General features: G+C 37.7%; 2 protein-coding genes across 5 annotated transcripts in view; one reads left to right on the top strand and one right to left on the bottom strand.

Annotated features, from left to right (window-relative positions):
• LOC144662370 (cohesin subunit SA-2-like) overlaps positions 1-4,636 on the bottom strand; it is a 37,939-nt gene extending 33,303 nt beyond the window's left edge. For all 3 annotated transcript variants that reach the window (XM_078523161.1, XM_078523160.1, XM_078523162.1), the window contains exons 1-5: positions 4,478-4,636; positions 3,799-3,899; positions 2,081-2,250; positions 1,227-1,341; positions 293-436 (exon numbers count right to left, since the gene is read on the bottom strand). In XM_078523161.1, the coding sequence (XP_078379287.1) occupies positions 293-436; positions 1,227-1,341; positions 2,081-2,250; positions 3,799-3,894 (525 nt within the window). In that variant the 5' untranslated portion in view covers positions 3,895-3,899; positions 4,478-4,636. The remainder of the gene's footprint in view (positions 1-292; positions 437-1,226; positions 1,342-2,080; positions 2,251-3,798; positions 3,900-4,477) is intronic.
• Positions 4,637-7,886: 3,250 nt separating this feature from the next.
• LOC144664479 (uncharacterized) lies at positions 7,887-17,105 on the top strand. Of its 2 annotated transcripts, XM_078525636.1 has the most exons (7): positions 7,887-8,270; positions 11,628-11,742; positions 12,468-12,584; positions 14,069-14,244; positions 15,194-15,518; positions 15,852-15,896; positions 16,751-17,105. In XM_078525636.1, the coding sequence occupies exons 1-6, from the start codon at positions 7,908-7,910 to the stop codon at positions 15,893-15,895; spliced, it is 1,140 nt and encodes a 379-aa protein (XP_078381762.1). In that variant the 5' UTR covers positions 7,887-7,907; the 3' UTR covers position 15,896; positions 16,751-17,105. The 2 variants fall into 2 exon arrangements, with proteins under 2 accessions (XP_078381762.1, XP_078381763.1); XM_078525637.1 differs by lacking the exon at positions 12,468-12,584.
• Positions 17,106-18,099: the final 994 nt, after the last annotated feature.

The raw sequence follows: 18,099 nt of genomic DNA, 5'->3' as shown, positions 1-18,099 counted from the left end.
CGAGTATCATGTCCACCATATAAAGGGATTACCCATATACGACCGCTCTCATGACTGGCTTTGATAGCTCAGTGGTAGAGCATTGCACTGTATAGCAACGCAAAGGTCGTGGGTTCGACTTACCATCACTCAGTTGTAATCTGCAAAAATCTTATTCAGTGAGTCAACTTCAGTCTTGGAAGCAGCTTTCAGTCACCAGAAATACTGCTTAATTATAAGAGTACTTGTTACATTCATCTCACTAATAAATTATATATAAATTACAGGCTATCTTGCATTCACAAGAACATACCCTGAGAGCTCCCTTTCCAGCTTTCACAATGTCAAACAAGGTTCCTTGAGTCTCTTCTGTATCTGAGCCCACTTTTGACTTTCTCCCTCTCTTTTGATTTGACTTTCGAGCAGAAGGCTGTTTAGATTTGGCCTTTTTTGCTGCCTGCAGAAAGCAACAGACCATAAAATTAAAAAGAAAATTAATTTTGCATACTCCAGTCCACAAACAAACTTCCGTGATCGTGTGTTTGCACAATATTACTTAACTCGTAATAATTATTTCTTTAAAGCGTGCCACAAAGAATCGAAGCAAATAAAATAATATGCCTTGAATATCTTGAAAGAAAAAACAACCAAGCCTCTATCTGTAGTCCATCTGAAAAATAGATTTACATGTTCGCCATGGAACTCATGTCCATCTGACTCGCGCAATTCTCATTTCCATTCTCAAACCCTTGCAATTTGATTTTCAATCTGACTTTCAAGGCCCAGGGGGGTACTCCAGCTTGTAAGTGACGGGGATGATCTAAGGATTTTTTTGGGTTTGAAATTTTCGATTCTGGGATTTTTTTGGGTAAGAACATTTAGCAAGTATTTTTTTGGGGTGACTTGATTTAAATAGGGGATCATAGGGGATCATCATTTTTTTAGGTAATGTTGGGTCCTGAGGGTTTTTTGGGTCCTTCATTCGATCATCCCCGTCATTTACAAGTTGGAGTACCCCCCTGGGCCTCTTCTCCATTAAAAAAAAAATTAAAATAAAAAAAAAAAAAAAACAAAATAAAAAATTCAAAAAAATCTCAATTCCAATCTCAAACCCTTCAATTTGATTTTCAAATCTGAACTTTCAAGGACTTTCAAGATATGTACAGCTGTATGTGTACGTGTACAAACACTGTTTTCTGACTTTAATTTCCTGTTACTGTACTGGAAAAGCCCACATGTAACCATACCGGTGTAGCCTTAAAAATTCCAGCAGCTCTTTTCCTTCCTCGCCCTGGCGTGGGGGCCTGAACAGGAGTTTCTAAATCACTGTCATCACTTGATTTATTTACAGGTGACTGTTCCCTAAAGAAAGAATTTAAAAGACAAAAAAATTGTTTATTTTATTTGTGCAATTTTTAAAAAAATTTCATGTGCATGCACTTGCAGGGAGTAGATTTATGCCAGAAGCAGGGTAAAATACCCATTTGTTGCATGAATTTTACTGCCTATGAAGGCTGAGAAATTGGGTAGGTTTTGAAAATCTTTACGTGAATAGTACCCGCCTTATAGCAAAAAAACTTCCGCTCAGGTCGTATCTTAGCTACATCCCAGTTACAAATATACATGTATAATATTAGTGTATCATTTTTAATTGTCAATATGGTAGTTTTGAATTACGCGCTCTACTGATCCCAAACAAAGGAGTGAAGTCAAGGTTGAGAAGAGTAAAACAAAAGAAAATTCAAATTATTCCACTGAACCTCGACTTTGTTCGTTTGTTTGCGACCAGTAGGAGCAAATTTCAAAACTACAACCCAAGACATTAGTCCTTGGGAAGGTTTAACATGATCGCTTTGATTTCAACAACTTTTAAATAAATCTGATCTATAGGTACGTACATAAGGTGTATGGCCCCCCCCCCCCCCCCTCTCCCCCATATCAATGTTGAAGTATGTATTACTGAACATTATGATAGACAATATGCTGTGATTGAAGTCTCTAGGTATACCTCAACATTGAATGAGGGGGAGGGGGAGAGCAAACTTGGCGACCTTCCCAACAGTATTGTCTAGGGTTATAGCCTATCGACATTATTCATTACCTGGCTTCTTCAGCTTCCTCTTCCTCCTCATCTGAGCCACTCTCTGGGGTTCCTTTAACCTTCTTGCCTTGAGACTGCGGCTGAGGTGTTAATTCTGCTCCACCAAGCTTGTGGCCATATAGGATCCGCTGTCTGACCGTCCTACCACTGCGTCTTGGTGAGTGACCCGACTGTCCCACAAAACAGACTGTTAGTTCATCATCATCATCATCACTTTGTTTAACCCTTTCGGATTTGAAGAGTAGATTATACAGCTACTGTACTAATTATATCTCCGCCTGCAATGTTTCAGAGTAAGCACAATACAGACGGGCAAAGTTACTAGACCACAACACCGGGAACTCCAAGCCCTACTCTTTACGATAAGCATTGGTTCTTTTACGTCCCCAGCTATCATTCAAAACAATGAAGATGCAGGAGAAGGGGCCTACGGTTTAAATCGTCCTTATCCGAGAAGACTAGAATATAAGTTATTTTAAGACCCTGAGTGTTGGTCCAGTAATGGGACTCGAACCCGAGACCTCCTGTACGCTATCACTGTAGTCCGTAACGTTTTACCAAATTCAAACAAAAATGAGAACAAACCCTGAGTCTGCGGTTAGTTCAGATTGGAAACCTTGCAGTTTAAGCCCCAATAATATCCACATACAAATTCTTCTGACTGATCTCCAAACATTATCTTGTAGCATTAATTGAGAGAATTTGTTAATTGATCAGAGTAGTTTCCCTTTGGTGACTTTTCTCTTAGTTAAGCATCCATAAGGAGAAATTTCATGTTGGTCACGCTTGGGTCTTACATTAAATTAAATTTTGCCCCCAAATAGTAATTGTGAGCGGGCAAAATTGTCTTATGAATGGGTATTATGAAAATTTGTCTCAGCTCGATGGTTCTTTTGTGTTGTAAGTAAAAGTTGCAAGTGCGAGGGTAAAAACGACACAATACCAAAACCATTTTATAAATATCTTTTCAATAACTGAAAAAAATACTAGGATACCAATACTTCTTTAGTATGAGCGAGCAAGAGAGCCACAATGAGAGTGAGTTTTATTATCCAGACTCTGTTTGCTCAATACACAGGGCAATCTGAGCCAATCTCAGACCTCACTCAGTCAATATATCAAGGTCTCAGTCTGAGATTTTCCTGAAATGACCAAACTCTCAGATAACAAGTGGTGATGTATCACAGCTGGAGCTTACATAACTGCTAACATTTGAGCTTCCTTTGTAATCCGTTTGCGCAGTTTCCTTTCCTGTTCGAAATTCTTCATGAGCCTTTCGAACAGTTCAGTAAGCTGTTCCATACAATGTGTAGGTGTTTGTTTAACCCATTAAATGAAAAGCAGTTCGTATACATTTTTGGGCAAAAGGTAAATTAGTGATATTAATATTGTTAATATAGTTTAATGAAGCCAACACGTGTTAGCATCGCATTACATTGCACATTTGCTTATCGCTGTTTAGTTCGATCGTTTAGCTGTTTCCCTACCCTCCCTACCCCCTAGCAGTTTGTTTTGTGTCCCAATATATGCATTACATTAAACTGCTCATTTGAGGCCCAAACCTGTGTCTACTTTCTCGTGGTTAGGGGCAGGGGACATTAATTTTGTTGAAGATTGGTTTGGCCCCTATCCAAGGGTTTATGCTGTCAACATCTTTAACAACATAACAATGTTTTATCTGTGACAGTCTTGACCAAACCCCCCCATTATTTCTATACCTTAGTCTTGCTCGGCGATGGTGTACTCACAGAAGGGCTAGGCGCTGCACTACTGCCGCTAGCCTCTTCTTCATCTGGTTGCACAACAGGCATCATTTATACTAAAAAAATGGTAAAAAATCTTTAGCATAAGACTTAATAACAAGGTAAGTTTGTGTTTTCAGCCTAAAGTCCAACAGGCTGATAGTTATTCTCTGGTGCTATTTGCATGAACTCACAAAATTATAATTGAATAAACATAACAGAAACATTTCTACTAAAATACGACAGAACGTTACATTCTGTCATAAATTCTGTACATGTACGGTTTGATCAGTTAAAAATACTAGCTTGTAGCATGCGGATGCATAATAACTGCACAGTAAACTCGATTGAATTATTTTGAAATTGAAGTAACATCTCACAATAATACATGTAGCGAGCTTTGCTAAAAAAAAAAACAGCGATTTTGTACCTTAAAGCAATTTAGGAAACCAAGGAATAACTATAACACTGCAAACAACGAAAACGCTAATAAAACGGTGATAAAATCATTGTATAAATTCGTTCAGCTTGCTTTGAGCTTCATCGACATTCGTGAACTGGCATCGACCAAAAGCGACTACTGTTGGCTAAAAATATGTTCAACATACCGCATCCGTGTGAGCTCATACTATTTCTTCTGAACATCCTTACTTACCAGCTACTCCGAAAAGACGAATTTCTTTCATAAAAGGTCACAAAACTTAAAATAACAGCATAAAACACGAGTGCACGAACGACAAGCCTTTCCTTCGAAGCTCGATTCTGTTTTGGCGGGCATTGATCACATGATCCAAATCGAGGTTACCGCTGACAGCATGAATTGCGCGGGAAAATTGGTGGCACGTGGCGATTTTCAAATTGCTTGACAAAACATCGGTATTAATGTTTATTTCTTCTTTTACTTTTGGATTTTTCTGCGGATCCTCTACGCAGGCGTTTCAATCATCTCTCTGACGATCGTTCCAACTCAAAGGGATTTTAAAATTCCGGTGATCTGAAAATTAAAATTAGAGGCAATGTGACTTTGAAATAAAATAACGATTGATTCTATGTTTACTAGGTTGACAGTCCATTTAGCATATAAAAACAATGAGTTACATTAGTTGTACGCACTTTCGATGCAAATTAGACGTTACAGTGCGACGCGCTTTACCGTCGGCCACCCAACAACCTTTTTGTGTGTGCTCTGGTAGAGCGGTTTTTCTTGAGTGTCGAAAGTAATTTGCGTTTGGTTTGGTTTTGCATTACTACGCTATAAGTCATTGGTTTAAAAATGTCGCGCCACTTTCTTAGCCAATCAGAAGTAAAACCAAAACCAATCGTGACTCGCTCGCGCACGTTTTCAAGAGCTTCGTGCCTGCGACATGTATTTGCTTCGAGTTTTGATTGGCTGACTGGATTGTCTGTTTTCTTTGTGATTGGCCAGAGTAATTACTTTGGTTTTGGTTTTACTACACTCATTTGAAAACTGCTCTAATATTATTATTTGTTTGACGAACACGCCTCCTTGCAAAGTTAAATGCGATGAAATAGGAACTTGTTACATCGTAATTATGAACAAAACGCAGCGAAAACGTAAAAATATTACAAGCTGACACTTGTAAAAAAAGTTTGTAGGGTGGCCAAGATAAGGCGCGTCGCACTGTAAAACATCCGCGATAAAGAGGGGGTCATATCTTAAATTAAATGAAAAGAATACTGATCTCCATTAGGCTTTGGTAGATTGTGCTAGCATAATTTTGGCATAATTGCAGCTAAAAAGCATAATTTGTGAAACGACCACTGCCACGGCATAATTAGCAATTTTTAGCACTTTTTGGAGCATAAATTCATAAAATTTAGTAAATATGGTGTAATTCCTACGGAAATAAATGAAATTTAGGTAGTTTGTTCTTGCAATGCGTGTTTTAGCTATACAATTGTGATTGTTAAGTCGTTGGAGGCATTTTACAAACGGTTCAGAGATGCGAGCAGCTAATTTAGACAGCTGACGGCCGTGACAAACTGCCACAAAACATAAATACCTTATTATAGGAAATTAACGCTTGTGTTAATTAAGGTATTTGAAATTAACGCGACTTAAATTAACGCGAATTGAAGGAAAAATTACTTCCCAATAAAGGAAATTAACGCGAAAGAGGGGGTAACATTTCAAAATGAAGGAAATTAACGCGACGTACACAACAGGGACAAGTTTATTTCAACACTTGTAGGCGTGTAATCTTAAACGAAAACAATGTTCGTGCTACTTTTCCCACTTTAAGCGTTCTTCACAGTATCAATGATAGTGGCAGATAAATTATGCTTTTTCCTTGGAGCCAAGGACATATGGACTGTAACGAAAAATTGGGGCCAAAATAATGGAAATTAACGTCATGAAAATTAACGCTCCACTTAATTAACGGCGCGGAAATTAACGTTAATAAAAATTAACGCGACTTAAATTAACGCGAAAGTTTTAAATTCGCGTTAATTTCATGACGCGTTAATTTCCTATAATAAGGTAAATTTACAACAACAGTTTATTTGAAAAACATCATAATTTGGTGTCGTTATTGCGCATCTCTATGTACAGAATCTACGTCATTTTGTGAGCATAATTTCGGAAAACAGAAGCATAATTTGGGAATTCAGGCATAATTTTCAGTGCATAATTTAGCAAAATTTTGAGCACTGCTAGTAGCATAATATGCCCCTTTTAGGAGCACAATCTACCAAAGCCTAATCTCCATTCTCCATCCGTTACTTTAGCTGGAAAAATAATTTTCTAAAAGTCGTCAAAAAATTATTTAAAAATTTATAAGTTTGGAAGGTCTAATACAAGCCTACCATGACGTTGGAAGTTTTACAAACAATGCATAATCCATTCTGCATGCTGGCATGAAATCTAGGAGAAATATTGAAGATTTAATTTTTATAAAATGCCAGGAATAATGAATATTTGTCATAGAAATGAATAACGAACCTTAACTGTAAAGCTGGCTTAAAGGTCGGGTTTAGAAAGTGTAAAGGTAGCGTAAAGAGATTAAATTCAAAATTTACGCTAGCTTTACTTGATCATCAGCTTTTATAAACCACAGTAAAGTTATGTTTTCATTCTGTGTAAGCATGTTCATGTTTAGCTTTTCAATTCAAGATGGCAATTAACCAGCTTTCCTCTTTGTTCTGTCATTCGGTTGACCCAGCTTATTTCTTTTGTTAAATACAGCTAATTCGAGAAAGGTTGTCGGGGAAAAGCACGCGAGACGACCAAAAGGTGGTTTGGGTACTCACTTGAATTTTGCATATTGGCCTAAAGAGCCTAAAGGAAATGTACAAGTTTGTATTTTTGCACGTGAAGATTTTGTTTTTCCTCTCACGAGGCCTTTTTCTGTACCTTACCGTTTACTGTCGTATGCCTTTGAGTTTTGAAAATTCTTCTAAAAATCAGCGTGGCTAAAAGTCCCTTTTTTCCACATGTCTGAAGAGAAAGAAAACGTGAAAATTCGCGTTTGTCATGTCGCCATCTTATTAGTATTCAGCACGTGCAGTAGCTATCTACTTCTACCTAAACTACCTTTCGGTCTCGTCGCATGCACTGTTATGCTTTTTTTTTCGACAACCTTTCTCGAATTAGCTGTATCTTTTGGGTTTTTATTTGTGGTTATAATTCGACAATACGCCATTAAGGTCCATTTGTAATATAACAGATATTTGCATTTACATAATTCTAAACTAAATTACTACAGGTGGTTATATAGCGTAAATTATCAACTTTTTAAAACTTTAATGTCCAATAATATGGCGTTAGTTAGTATATAACGGCCCTTTGTATTGAAAAAAATTAAAGGGCCGACTGCTATGAATTGTTATTTTAATGTTTTTTTTTTTAATGTACGTTTGAACGGGCGAAACGCAACATTGAAGGACCCACTTGTCTGTCTTTCATAATTTATAGCTATTCTCAGGATATAATAAAATAGTTTGACACTGGTAACCTAGGTAATTAATAATTATCTTATCTCATTCAGTTGGCATGATTATAAGGGTGTTATATATATGACGAGGCATTTAGTTTCGGTACGTGAGAAAATTTACGAACCAACATGAAGGTTCTTCCCTACAAAGCTTGTTTCGCGCCTTTGTTTGTGGTTTTCGTGGCGTTTAGAAATGCAAACTCCACAAGCTTCAAAGATTCTATCGATGTTGCTGATGGAATTCTCGTTTACGCCAACTTTTTTCCGTTTCCACATCACAAACTCAATTCGACACCGGTCGAATCTCGCGCAGTTTCTGGTGAACAGGATTGCATTGCAGCGTGCACCGAGTCTTCTCAATGCCGATCGTTGAATTTCAAACCAGTCCCTGATGCAAATGGTAAATTTATTTGCCATCTCTTGGATACCGACAAATTTAATTCCTCAGAATTGTTCAATGCAAGTTTGGATTTTCATCACTACAGCTTCACGGTAAGTCAATACGAAACAAAATTCCCTTTTCTATACCTTGCAAAACGGCCTGGATGAGAAAAAAAAAAACAGTTAAAAGAAGCCCATTTATTTAACTCTCGCAAATTTTGTCATTCTCGGCTTGAAACTTGACAAAGTTGAAACGATTTAGCTTTGTGCGATTTCCTTTATTATTAGTCAACCTATAGCATTTGTGTAAATTTGTCAACAAATGCAATATTTACTTTAAATTCGGAATTTTACCGACAACATTGACTGCAAAATAGCCTTTCACCTCAGGCCAAAGTTAAAAATGCAAAGTTAAGTCTGCAGGATCGACGTAGGAGTTTATGCCGAGCTTAAAATCGATTTTGCGAAGAAGTTCTTTTCCAAAAAAATATTCGATCTGTACCATAGCGCAAAAAGAAAATATAACGACTTTTTTGGTAAAATAAAGTTTCTCCTTACAAATGAGAGTTGATCGAAAAAATTTCACTTTCAAGTAATGGGCATGTTCAATGTACTCGGAAATTTAAATCATGTTTTCGGCTGTTTGGAAAGGAATGTTCGGGATTAAATGAGAAACGTTTCCTATTTTTGCAAAATACGGTAAAAATTCAACTTCTGTCGTCAGCCGTTTGGCGTTTGTACACGGAAATGATTAGTTTTTCGTAGGTGTTTACAGTTATTTTTATATAAACAAAGCCACCATTTTAATTTGAGAAATTGAAAACGAAGTTTTCGAGGAGTTGATGCATGATGAAAATTTTTCTCTGTTGTTGTTTTCTTATTCAGGCGTTAAAACGATTAATATTTAATGCGCAACGGCGAATCTCTCTTTATTCCTGCAATATTACTATAATACTTTACGATTGACATTTATACATGGCAATAACAACAAAATAGCAAACTTTGATAACGTTATGAGGTTGCCTTAAGGAAAAGATAACGAGGGAAAATTTTTTAAATGTTTAGAAGAAAAGGTTTATTTTTTTTAGCAACATTGGTACGGCAACAAATTGGTGTTTCGAAAGTCGAGAAATTTGAGAATGCGGAAATTATATAATTATATATATTTGCATTTGTTTTTACTGATAAAACTTCCTGTTTTGATAAAATGAAAAAATAACAAAATATATGTTTTATTGCGTTCTTCGAAAGTTGTCAATGCGTTATTAAGGTGGCCCGCGGGTATTTCTGGGACTGAAAGTGCTCTTTTTTAAGTCGAATTTAAGCTCAAGTTGCAAAGAATTACGAGGAAAAACACTACCACATGAAAGTACTGCTCAATAGCTTTCGTTTGAATGGTCTCCCACGTAATTAAGCACGTAAACGTAGGCCGAATTCTATGATATTTAGCAATCGAAATAAGAAATGTCCAAATTTTATAAAGCTTTTAATTTTAGGGCAAACAAAATAAACATTCGCGAGAAATAAGCACTTTATGAAAAACCGATTTTTCAAAATAATGCGATTATTTTCAAAACGCGAAGATATATTTTTTTCTAATTTTTCTCAATAAGTTCAAGTTATCCTAGGGCTCCTAGGTTTCGTGTGAGCAAGTTTCAACTAAATCAGCTGGGTAGAAATTGCTCTACAGTTGACTGTTGAATTTTTTGAATCAATGATATTGTTGTTGGGTATTTTCGCCAGCTATTGAAACAACGCTGAATATGTAATGCTAAGATCAGTTCTTTTATTTGAAAGCTCAATACCACCTAAAACACTACTGAAAAATCTGAAACGATCGGAAACTCTCTCCAAAAGTTATATTAAGAAATGCAGCATAAGTTGTTTACGGTTCATAAATTGTAAACTAAGAAATATTCAATCTTTTTCCAATTAAAACAAATCTACCGATTTTTTTTTTCTTTTATTTTTTAGTATGCAAAAATCCAACATATAAACAAACACTCTTATCAAGTTTCGAGCGTAAAGTCTTGATGAAACTCGTCGAATTGGGCTCGTCAAGATAGCCACCTATCGATCGTCTTTCAGTTTAAAACGCTTTGGAAACCCCTCAACTTAAGTAAATTATTCAAACCTGCCGCATCCCCAAGAGTATTTTGTAGTTCTAATGAAAATCCAGCTTTGCTTGCATTTGTGCATTTCTTTGTGCAATGAATGTCTTTGAGAGCAAAATATTCTTGGGAATGCGGCAGGTTTGAATAATTTACTGTAAGGATAACTTGAACTTATTGACAAAAATTAGAAAAAAATCTATCTTCGCGTTTTGAAAATAATCGCTTTCTTTCGAAAAATCGGTTTTTCATAAAGTGCTTATTTTCTCGCGAATGTTTATTTTGTTTGCTCTAAAATTAAAAGCTTTATATAATTTGGACATTTCTTATTGGGATTGCCAAATGTCATAAAAAGGGGCCCACGTTTAAACGAAAGCTTTGAGCAGTTTACCTGTATGGAGACCTTGAACTTTTTCAATAATTATTTCGAAAAAGAATTTGTCTTACGCGTTGTTTCAAAATCAGCGCATTCTTTCGAAGTGTCAAATCGGTTTTTCATAAAGTGCAAATTTCTCGCTAATGTATAACGTCATTTTTTCTGCCTTAAAATCCTTAAAAGTTCTACAAAATTAAAAATTTTTATTGGGACATTTGCTAAATATCATAAAAATTTATTTCCAAAAATCGGTTTGAGTTCATAAAGGGCTTATTTCTCGCGAAAGAGTAGTTTTGCTTGGCCTGTCAGGGCGCAAAATTGCCAAGCGTGTTTATACTTTGACATTTTTTATTGGGATTGCCAAATATCATAGAAATCGGCCTACGTTTAAGTACTTAATTACGCGGGAGACCATTTAAACGAAAGCTATTGGCAATGAGCAGTACTTTCATGTGGTAGTGTTTTTTCTCGTAATTCTATGCAACTTGAGATGCCGCAAAATTTATAATGTTACCAATAATATGTCAACAAGACCCTTCAGCTATTAAACCGCCAAAATATATTAATTATAATTTTTATTTAGAATTTAAACAATCCGAGGAAAGATGAGAGAAACTGAATGGAATAAAAAACAAAAAGAAAGAAAAAAAAAAAAAAAAAGAAACACATATGGGCGCCTTGCTGTAAAGGGACTATGTCACGGGGATTTCACAGATTTTTGGTCTAAACTGTTCTGAAATAAGTGCTAGACAACTTCACTTATGAAAAACATTATGTTTGAACATTTAACTTAAGATATAGCCTTTATTTCGATTTTTTTGAAGGCGCGCGGAAACAAATTGAAAACGTTGGCTAACGTTTTGAGTTACTTTTCTTGGCTAAAGTTAGTGCTCTAAAATAGAAATTATTTTGACTGTTCAAAAATCTGTTAAAATCCGTGACATAGTCCTTTTAATTTGACTAGCTATTGGCTCTCCTCAGGCCCCCTGTGAGCTCAGTCCATGTCAGAACGGAGGGACCTGTTACCCAGTTAACGGGGAGTATGACTTCAAATGCAAGTGCGTGCCAAGTCACGGAGGAAAACAGTGCGAAAAAAGTGAGTACTGTTTCGTTATCAAGTACCGTATATTCATTTGCGCCCGGGGCGCTTTTCTGCCCTCGGGGGGCGCTTTCGCGGGCGCTTTTTTTTCCCTGTTCTCTCAGGCTTCGAGTGTTCGTCTTTCATGTGTCCTTCGTCGGTCAGGTTTCTGTACGTCAGTACTTCGTGGCGTTCCTGGGCACTTGTGGGGTGCTTTGTGGGGGCGCTTGTGGGGGCGCTTATGATGGGGCGCTTTACCACATTCGAGGGGGGCGCTTCGGGGGCGCTTGGAGGGGGCGCTAATCGAATCATTACGGTACACTCAAATGTCCACCATCAGCAAAATCATATCACATCTAGTAAGTAATAAAGATGGTAAATTTTAAGCTCGGTGATAAGTAATGAAGATAATTTGTTCAACAATAATACGAGCATGGGACAAAGAAAATATCTGAGTCCCCTAAGGGAATCGAACCCATGGCCTCCCAGATACCGGTTGGGCGCTCTAACCAACTGAGCTACGAGAGACTCGTGGTGAGCTAGGCCGCTACTTTCGTAGCTCAGTTGGTTAGAGTGCCCAACCCGTATCTGGGAGGCCATGGGTTTAATTACCGTCAGGGACTCAGATTATTTCTTTGTCCCATGCTCGTGTCATTGTTGAAAAATTCATCTTCATCATATCACGTCTTTTGTTTACCTGCTTTCTTTTGCATTTTTTTTTTGCATTATTTTTGCATTTTTAGGCTACAAGAGCTGCGCTGAGCTGTTGAACGATGGATTCACAAAAAATGGTGTCTATCAAATTCAAAGCCAGGCGGAAGTAATTGATGTATACTGTGACCAGTCTAGCTGGGGAGGAGGTATATAATTTAAACAAAGACAGCTGAATTAAAGGGACTGTGTCACGGATTTTACCAGATTTTTGAACCGCAAAAGTTTATATTTGTGTCACAGAGAACCTAAAAATAATAGTCCATTTTTATTAACAATTGCTATATTAGGGCACTGAAACTGTTAACGAGCATCTTTGGCTTCGGATGGATGGGATGGAAACTGGTTGCAATTTGAAAAAGAAAGGCTAACTTTTTCAAGTTGTTTCCGCGCGTCCTCAAAAAAATCGATATTTTTCCGCCGCAGCTTGATTTCTATTCCCAAATTAAGGTTATATCTTCCTTTAGATGTTCAAAAATAATGTTTTAATGGGTTGAGTTCTCTTTCCACTAATTTTAAAAAGGTTAGAGCAAACATTTGCGAAATCCCCGTGACATAGTCCCGTTTAAAACTACATGAACTAGTTTATCTTGACTAGTATTCGGTTGTGTCGATGACTGGTGTGTTTGCCCTTGCGAAGTTTCCTTTCAGGGGTTAGACTTTTTTTTACTTTAGACTACTTTTTAGGATTTTTTTTTTTCATTTTTGTTTGTTTTTGTTTTTGAAGTCGAAATACTCTCCAAGTTTTGTAACTGCTTGATTGTCTAGTTTCTGGTACACCGCACGGTCAATTCGTCTTGCAGTTAGGGCTTTCCACAAGTTGCTCGGCAACTTTTTGGCAACTTTTCATGATTCGAGCAACTTTTTTCCCTTCGAGCAACTTTTTTACCTTTGAGCAACTTTTTTCCTCTCGAGCAACTTGTTTCATTTTTAGCAATTTCCAGACCGAAGATCTCCGAAGATTATCCGTGTGTTGTTCAAAGGCAGTACGAACGTTTCCGAAGATTTACGAAGTTTGCCGAAGACTTTCGAGGAACATCTGAAGACATTTCATCTTTCGGCTCATTTTGCATTAAAATATTACAAAACTGCGTCAGCAAACATGACGTCATCGACATCTTCGCAATTTTTCTCAAATAAAGAAATCCTTGTTATTTAACAAATTTTCCCCTTGGTATGTTATTTAGATTCTTCTTTTGCTGTAAAATTGCAGACAACTGCTTACAAATCTAACCCTCAAGGGGAAATTAGCATATATTTAGCGAAATTATCTTGATTAGAAGCAGCGTATTGTATTTTTTGGAGCAACTTTCGAGCAACTTTTATTCACAGAAGCAAATTTTTTGAATTTTTGCAGCAACTTTTGAGCAACTTTTTGAGAAATTAAGGGCAATTTTTTGGGAAATGTCGAGCAACTTGTGGAAAGCCCTATTCCAGGGCCCAGTTCTTTTGATCCTTTTTTCCATGGTAAATACACTACGCTCGCTCTCTACATATTTTTCCTCGACTGTGCTTATGTTACGAGATGTCATCACTGGCAATGCAATCTTTCACCTTATGGCATTTTAAGGTAGTTATTAAAATATCAGCATTTCTTTAATATTCGCAGTTGATTATTTTTTCTTGACGACAGGCTGGACCATGGTGTTCAAGATGGTGTCTGGTGTCTCAGCTGACATTTATCAGCTGTGGTCGTCAGCATATTCTTTGAATGAAAATAAAACAGTAGCGCTGAACGTCAACTTATTACCGAAAGAACATTACAAGAACCGCTTTGTGCAGAACTGGCAAACTGCTAATCCTAAGGAGGTAGGCTGGATTCCAATGAGCGCCCTCCGTCAAATAAACGTCTCCTCAGAGTTTTCTAACATAATGATCCTCTCTTGGTATAAAAGACTAAAATTTGATTCATTATTAACCGTGCGCAGCCGGTTCATAATCTGGCCTGTGTTTGTTTTGTCGTTTTGTCGGTAAATCGTTCCAGACCCACGCGGCCAAGCCCGCTTCTTGGTCACAGTCACGCAAGGTTTGATGTTAACTAGCGATCACTCGTTTAACATGAACACTCTGCTCTGTTTAGAGTGAAATGTATATTTCTGTGTCATTCGATTGTTTTACCAGAAGAGAGGACTGAATAATCACATAGCGAAACCAAAGACCACTTGGATATGTCCAAGCTATTTAAAACTAGCACTACGTCAGACCTATGCCACGCGATCGCCCGCCTGTAGCTATAAATAATCATTCGCCTATTTTAAAAATATTTACGAATACTCTGCGCTCTGTTTGTGTGAAATATGTATTTTTGTGTTATTCAAGCGGAACATGTTGAATATTGCAAAACAACGACTTGTTTAGATTGAAACTGACTGGTGTGCCTCTAAAAGAAAATAGCATTTCCAGTCTACAACGAAGTCGTTAATAGGTCCTAAAACATGGTCTGCGTGAGACAAGAACCCAATGAAGTAAGACAATTGGATGGCTTTCCATTTTGTACGGAGAAACCATTTGTTCCAGTGAAAATTCATCTGGGACGGCCATTCCCACTGGAACATTTTCTGAAAAAATGAATACATCATCGTCATCATCATCATCATCGCCATCATCATCATCATCATCATCACCATCATCATCATCATCATCACCATCATCATCATCATCATCATCATCATCAAACTTAATTTCTACAAAAAAATCTTTAAAAAACACTCGAATCGGACTCGGGAAGTAATATATTAATATTCTGTCTTTGTTTCAGGCGCGAGTGGCATTATACAATGATGAAGCTGAAGTTCTTTCCATTGTGTTTAACGCCACTGCTTCCAACAACGAAAGCTGGTTTTCCAGAGATCGGCTGATTCACTCACCCTGGACTGACTTGTACACTGAGCCGCTACTCACCTTTGCTATTCAAGGGTCGTGTTGCGGGAGGTCTTTCTACATCATCCGGAACCATGGTGGCTGCGCGGCAGATGCAGGATGGCTTCTTGTCTCTTCCGGTGGCTGCGCGTACGAGAACCGTCTTCCAAAACCAACCGCCATGTACAGTAACCATACAAACTACACAAACTGGAACGCGTATGGTAGGAAAACGGAACATGCAAAGCATTCTTTTTTTAATTTTTTCAAACCATTGGCCAATTTTCATGTGACATGTATATTTGCTGAGAAGTTGGCGTGTTATACGACAAATAAAAGTTGTCACTTTGCTCGTGTAGACGACTCGTCCCATAAAATGTGGCAAATACTGCGACAGCATTGCGCATTGCATTGCGTATGCGTGTCTGTGTATCTCTGTTGTCCATGTAATTTTAAAAACGGCTTCCCTAGTGTCTTAGGAGTAAAAGTTAAAATTAGAATTCAAAAAGGCAAATAAAAACAAAAGCATAAATGACGGTTGTTCATCTTTTTTGCAGAAAACGTTGGTATTGCAGATGTGTTACTGGTGTATATTCGCTAAGGTAAGTGTTGAGGTGATGTGAGGTACTTATTGACCGGTTAACTAAAAAAGGCTGGCAGATATATTTTCACTGGGGACGGAGTCAAAGTCAGAGTCGTAATCAGAAGCACAGAGCGTTACGATCTAGTGAAATCAAACCGACGGAGTCGTAAGCAGAGTTTCCGATTTCGGTTTTGATTATTCCGACTCCGGTTCCGTCGAGCTGATGAGTCCGCTTACGACTCCGATTCTCGATTTGTCTTAAGCGCTCTTTTATACGACTCCAACTGCGACTACGACTTCGTCCCAAGTGAAAACCAGTCTTTAGGAAGACCGACTGAAAATTTGAAGAAAAGGAGCATGGTGTGAGTGGGGGAGAGGTGTTGTGGGAGGGAAAGGGCTGCTGTACGGTTTTTGACACATTTTGCATAATTTTTAAAAGCGCAATACGCCGTTTTCTCGTTTCACGACGTATTTTTAAAGTTCCGGCGCCTATTTGAGACGGAACTCTATCACAGTCGTACTAGGTTCACCAATTACTAGGAGAAAAATTTATTTTGCACGCTTTTCGTTTAAAAGCGAACAAACTACGGTCGAGCCTTTTATACTGCGAACACCAAAGAAGCGTAACTGAGTGACCGCATTATGAAGACTCTGTGCTATAGAGGTAGAAATTATATGTATTGTGAGTTTTTACCAATTTAAATGAACGTACTGCCGTAGAGGTGTCTGTAGCATGGAGATGTCCGTAAGAAGGGATTCGACAGTAGTTTGTATGAGAACCTACCCACTCCGCTGCATGATCATGAATCAGTACATTTTCCACGGCTTGAGTGTAGCAGAGTTGTCATTTATGGATTTTTTTCTTTTCCACAGACAATATACACTGGACGACGAGGAAAACACAACTAAAAACTGAATGCTAATTATAAAGTTTAAAACCTCCGTATTTAAACATGTTGAACTATATATAAATATGAAACAATGATACAGTGAAAGCTACAATCATAATACTAAGCTTCTAGCTGTAAGGGACCACAATACAGTGTTGATTGTCATGGGGAAATTAATTTGCTATAACTCAGTCGTAACTCAGTCCTCAGCTTCCCAAGTTTGGCCGGAAAAGCCGGAGCCACAGACCAAAAGATAAAAAGTAATAAAACGCGGTACCAAAACAAGATTTTTGACCCCTTGTTTTACAGTACGTTACATCAGTAACATCATGTTACATGTCATAGAGCGGTTTTCACTTGAGTGTCGAAAGTAAATTGCGTTTGCTTTGGTTTTGCATTACTACGCTTAGTGATTGGTTTAAAAATCTCGCGCCACTTTCTCGGCCAATCAGGAGTAAAACCAAAACCAATCGTGACTCGCTCGCGCACGTTTTCCCGCGCTTCGTGCCAGCTACATGTATTTGCTTCGAGTTTTGATTGGTTCACTGGATTGGCCGTTTTCCTTTGTGATTGGCCAGAGTAATTACTTTGGTTTTGGTTTTACGACACTCAATTGAAAACTGCTCTAATAATGATTATTATGACTTTTTGTTTCGAAATCTTAAAAAGCAAAGAGGATATATTCCAGTTTGCATCTGGGACCACTTGCAAACCACTTCACTTGTAATAGTTTCCTGGGGCCCGTTTCTCGACGGTCCCGAAAAGTTTTCGCACCCAGAAAGTCATAGCAAGATCTTAAAGATGAATTCCAGTCCGTACTGCGCAATCTCGGCTGCAATGTTTATGTGAGCCCACACGAAGGGAATGTTTACAAGCAAAACTAAAAATTCCGCGACAAACTTACCTTTTTCTTCATTATTAACGCCAGATATCCTTGCAGAACAAATAATAACGAGTAGAAGAACCTTGACGCTATTTCAAACCGACGTTTTAGCTCATCGGAACTTCTTGAACGAAACGAACTGTAATGGCGGACTAAAAAACGTCATGTATGCTGTCACCGAAGTGTAACGTTTCAACGAATTCAAAACAAAAACGTAAACAAACCCCGAGTCTGCGCAGTACGGACTGGAAATCATCTTTAAACCTTATGATTACAGGCGGCTGTTTTATTCGCATATTTTTAATATGAACAGAACAGTTCCCTTATCTTATACAAAGTTTCAGGCCTGTACACGTCTCTGTTTTTAAGATACCGATAACTAAAAATGGCTTTGCAGGCCTGAAAAGTTTCCTGGGTTTTTGAGAAACGGGCCCCAGGGCACCAAAACT

The sequence above is a fragment of the Oculina patagonica genome, chromosome 8, assembly GCF_052425735.1.
Source record: "Oculina patagonica isolate OP01 chromosome 8, crgOcupat, whole genome shotgun sequence".
Classification (NCBI taxonomy): Eukaryota; Metazoa; Cnidaria; class Anthozoa; order Scleractinia; family Oculinidae; genus Oculina; species Oculina patagonica.
This window is presented reverse-complemented; position numbering and strand designations above follow the sequence as displayed.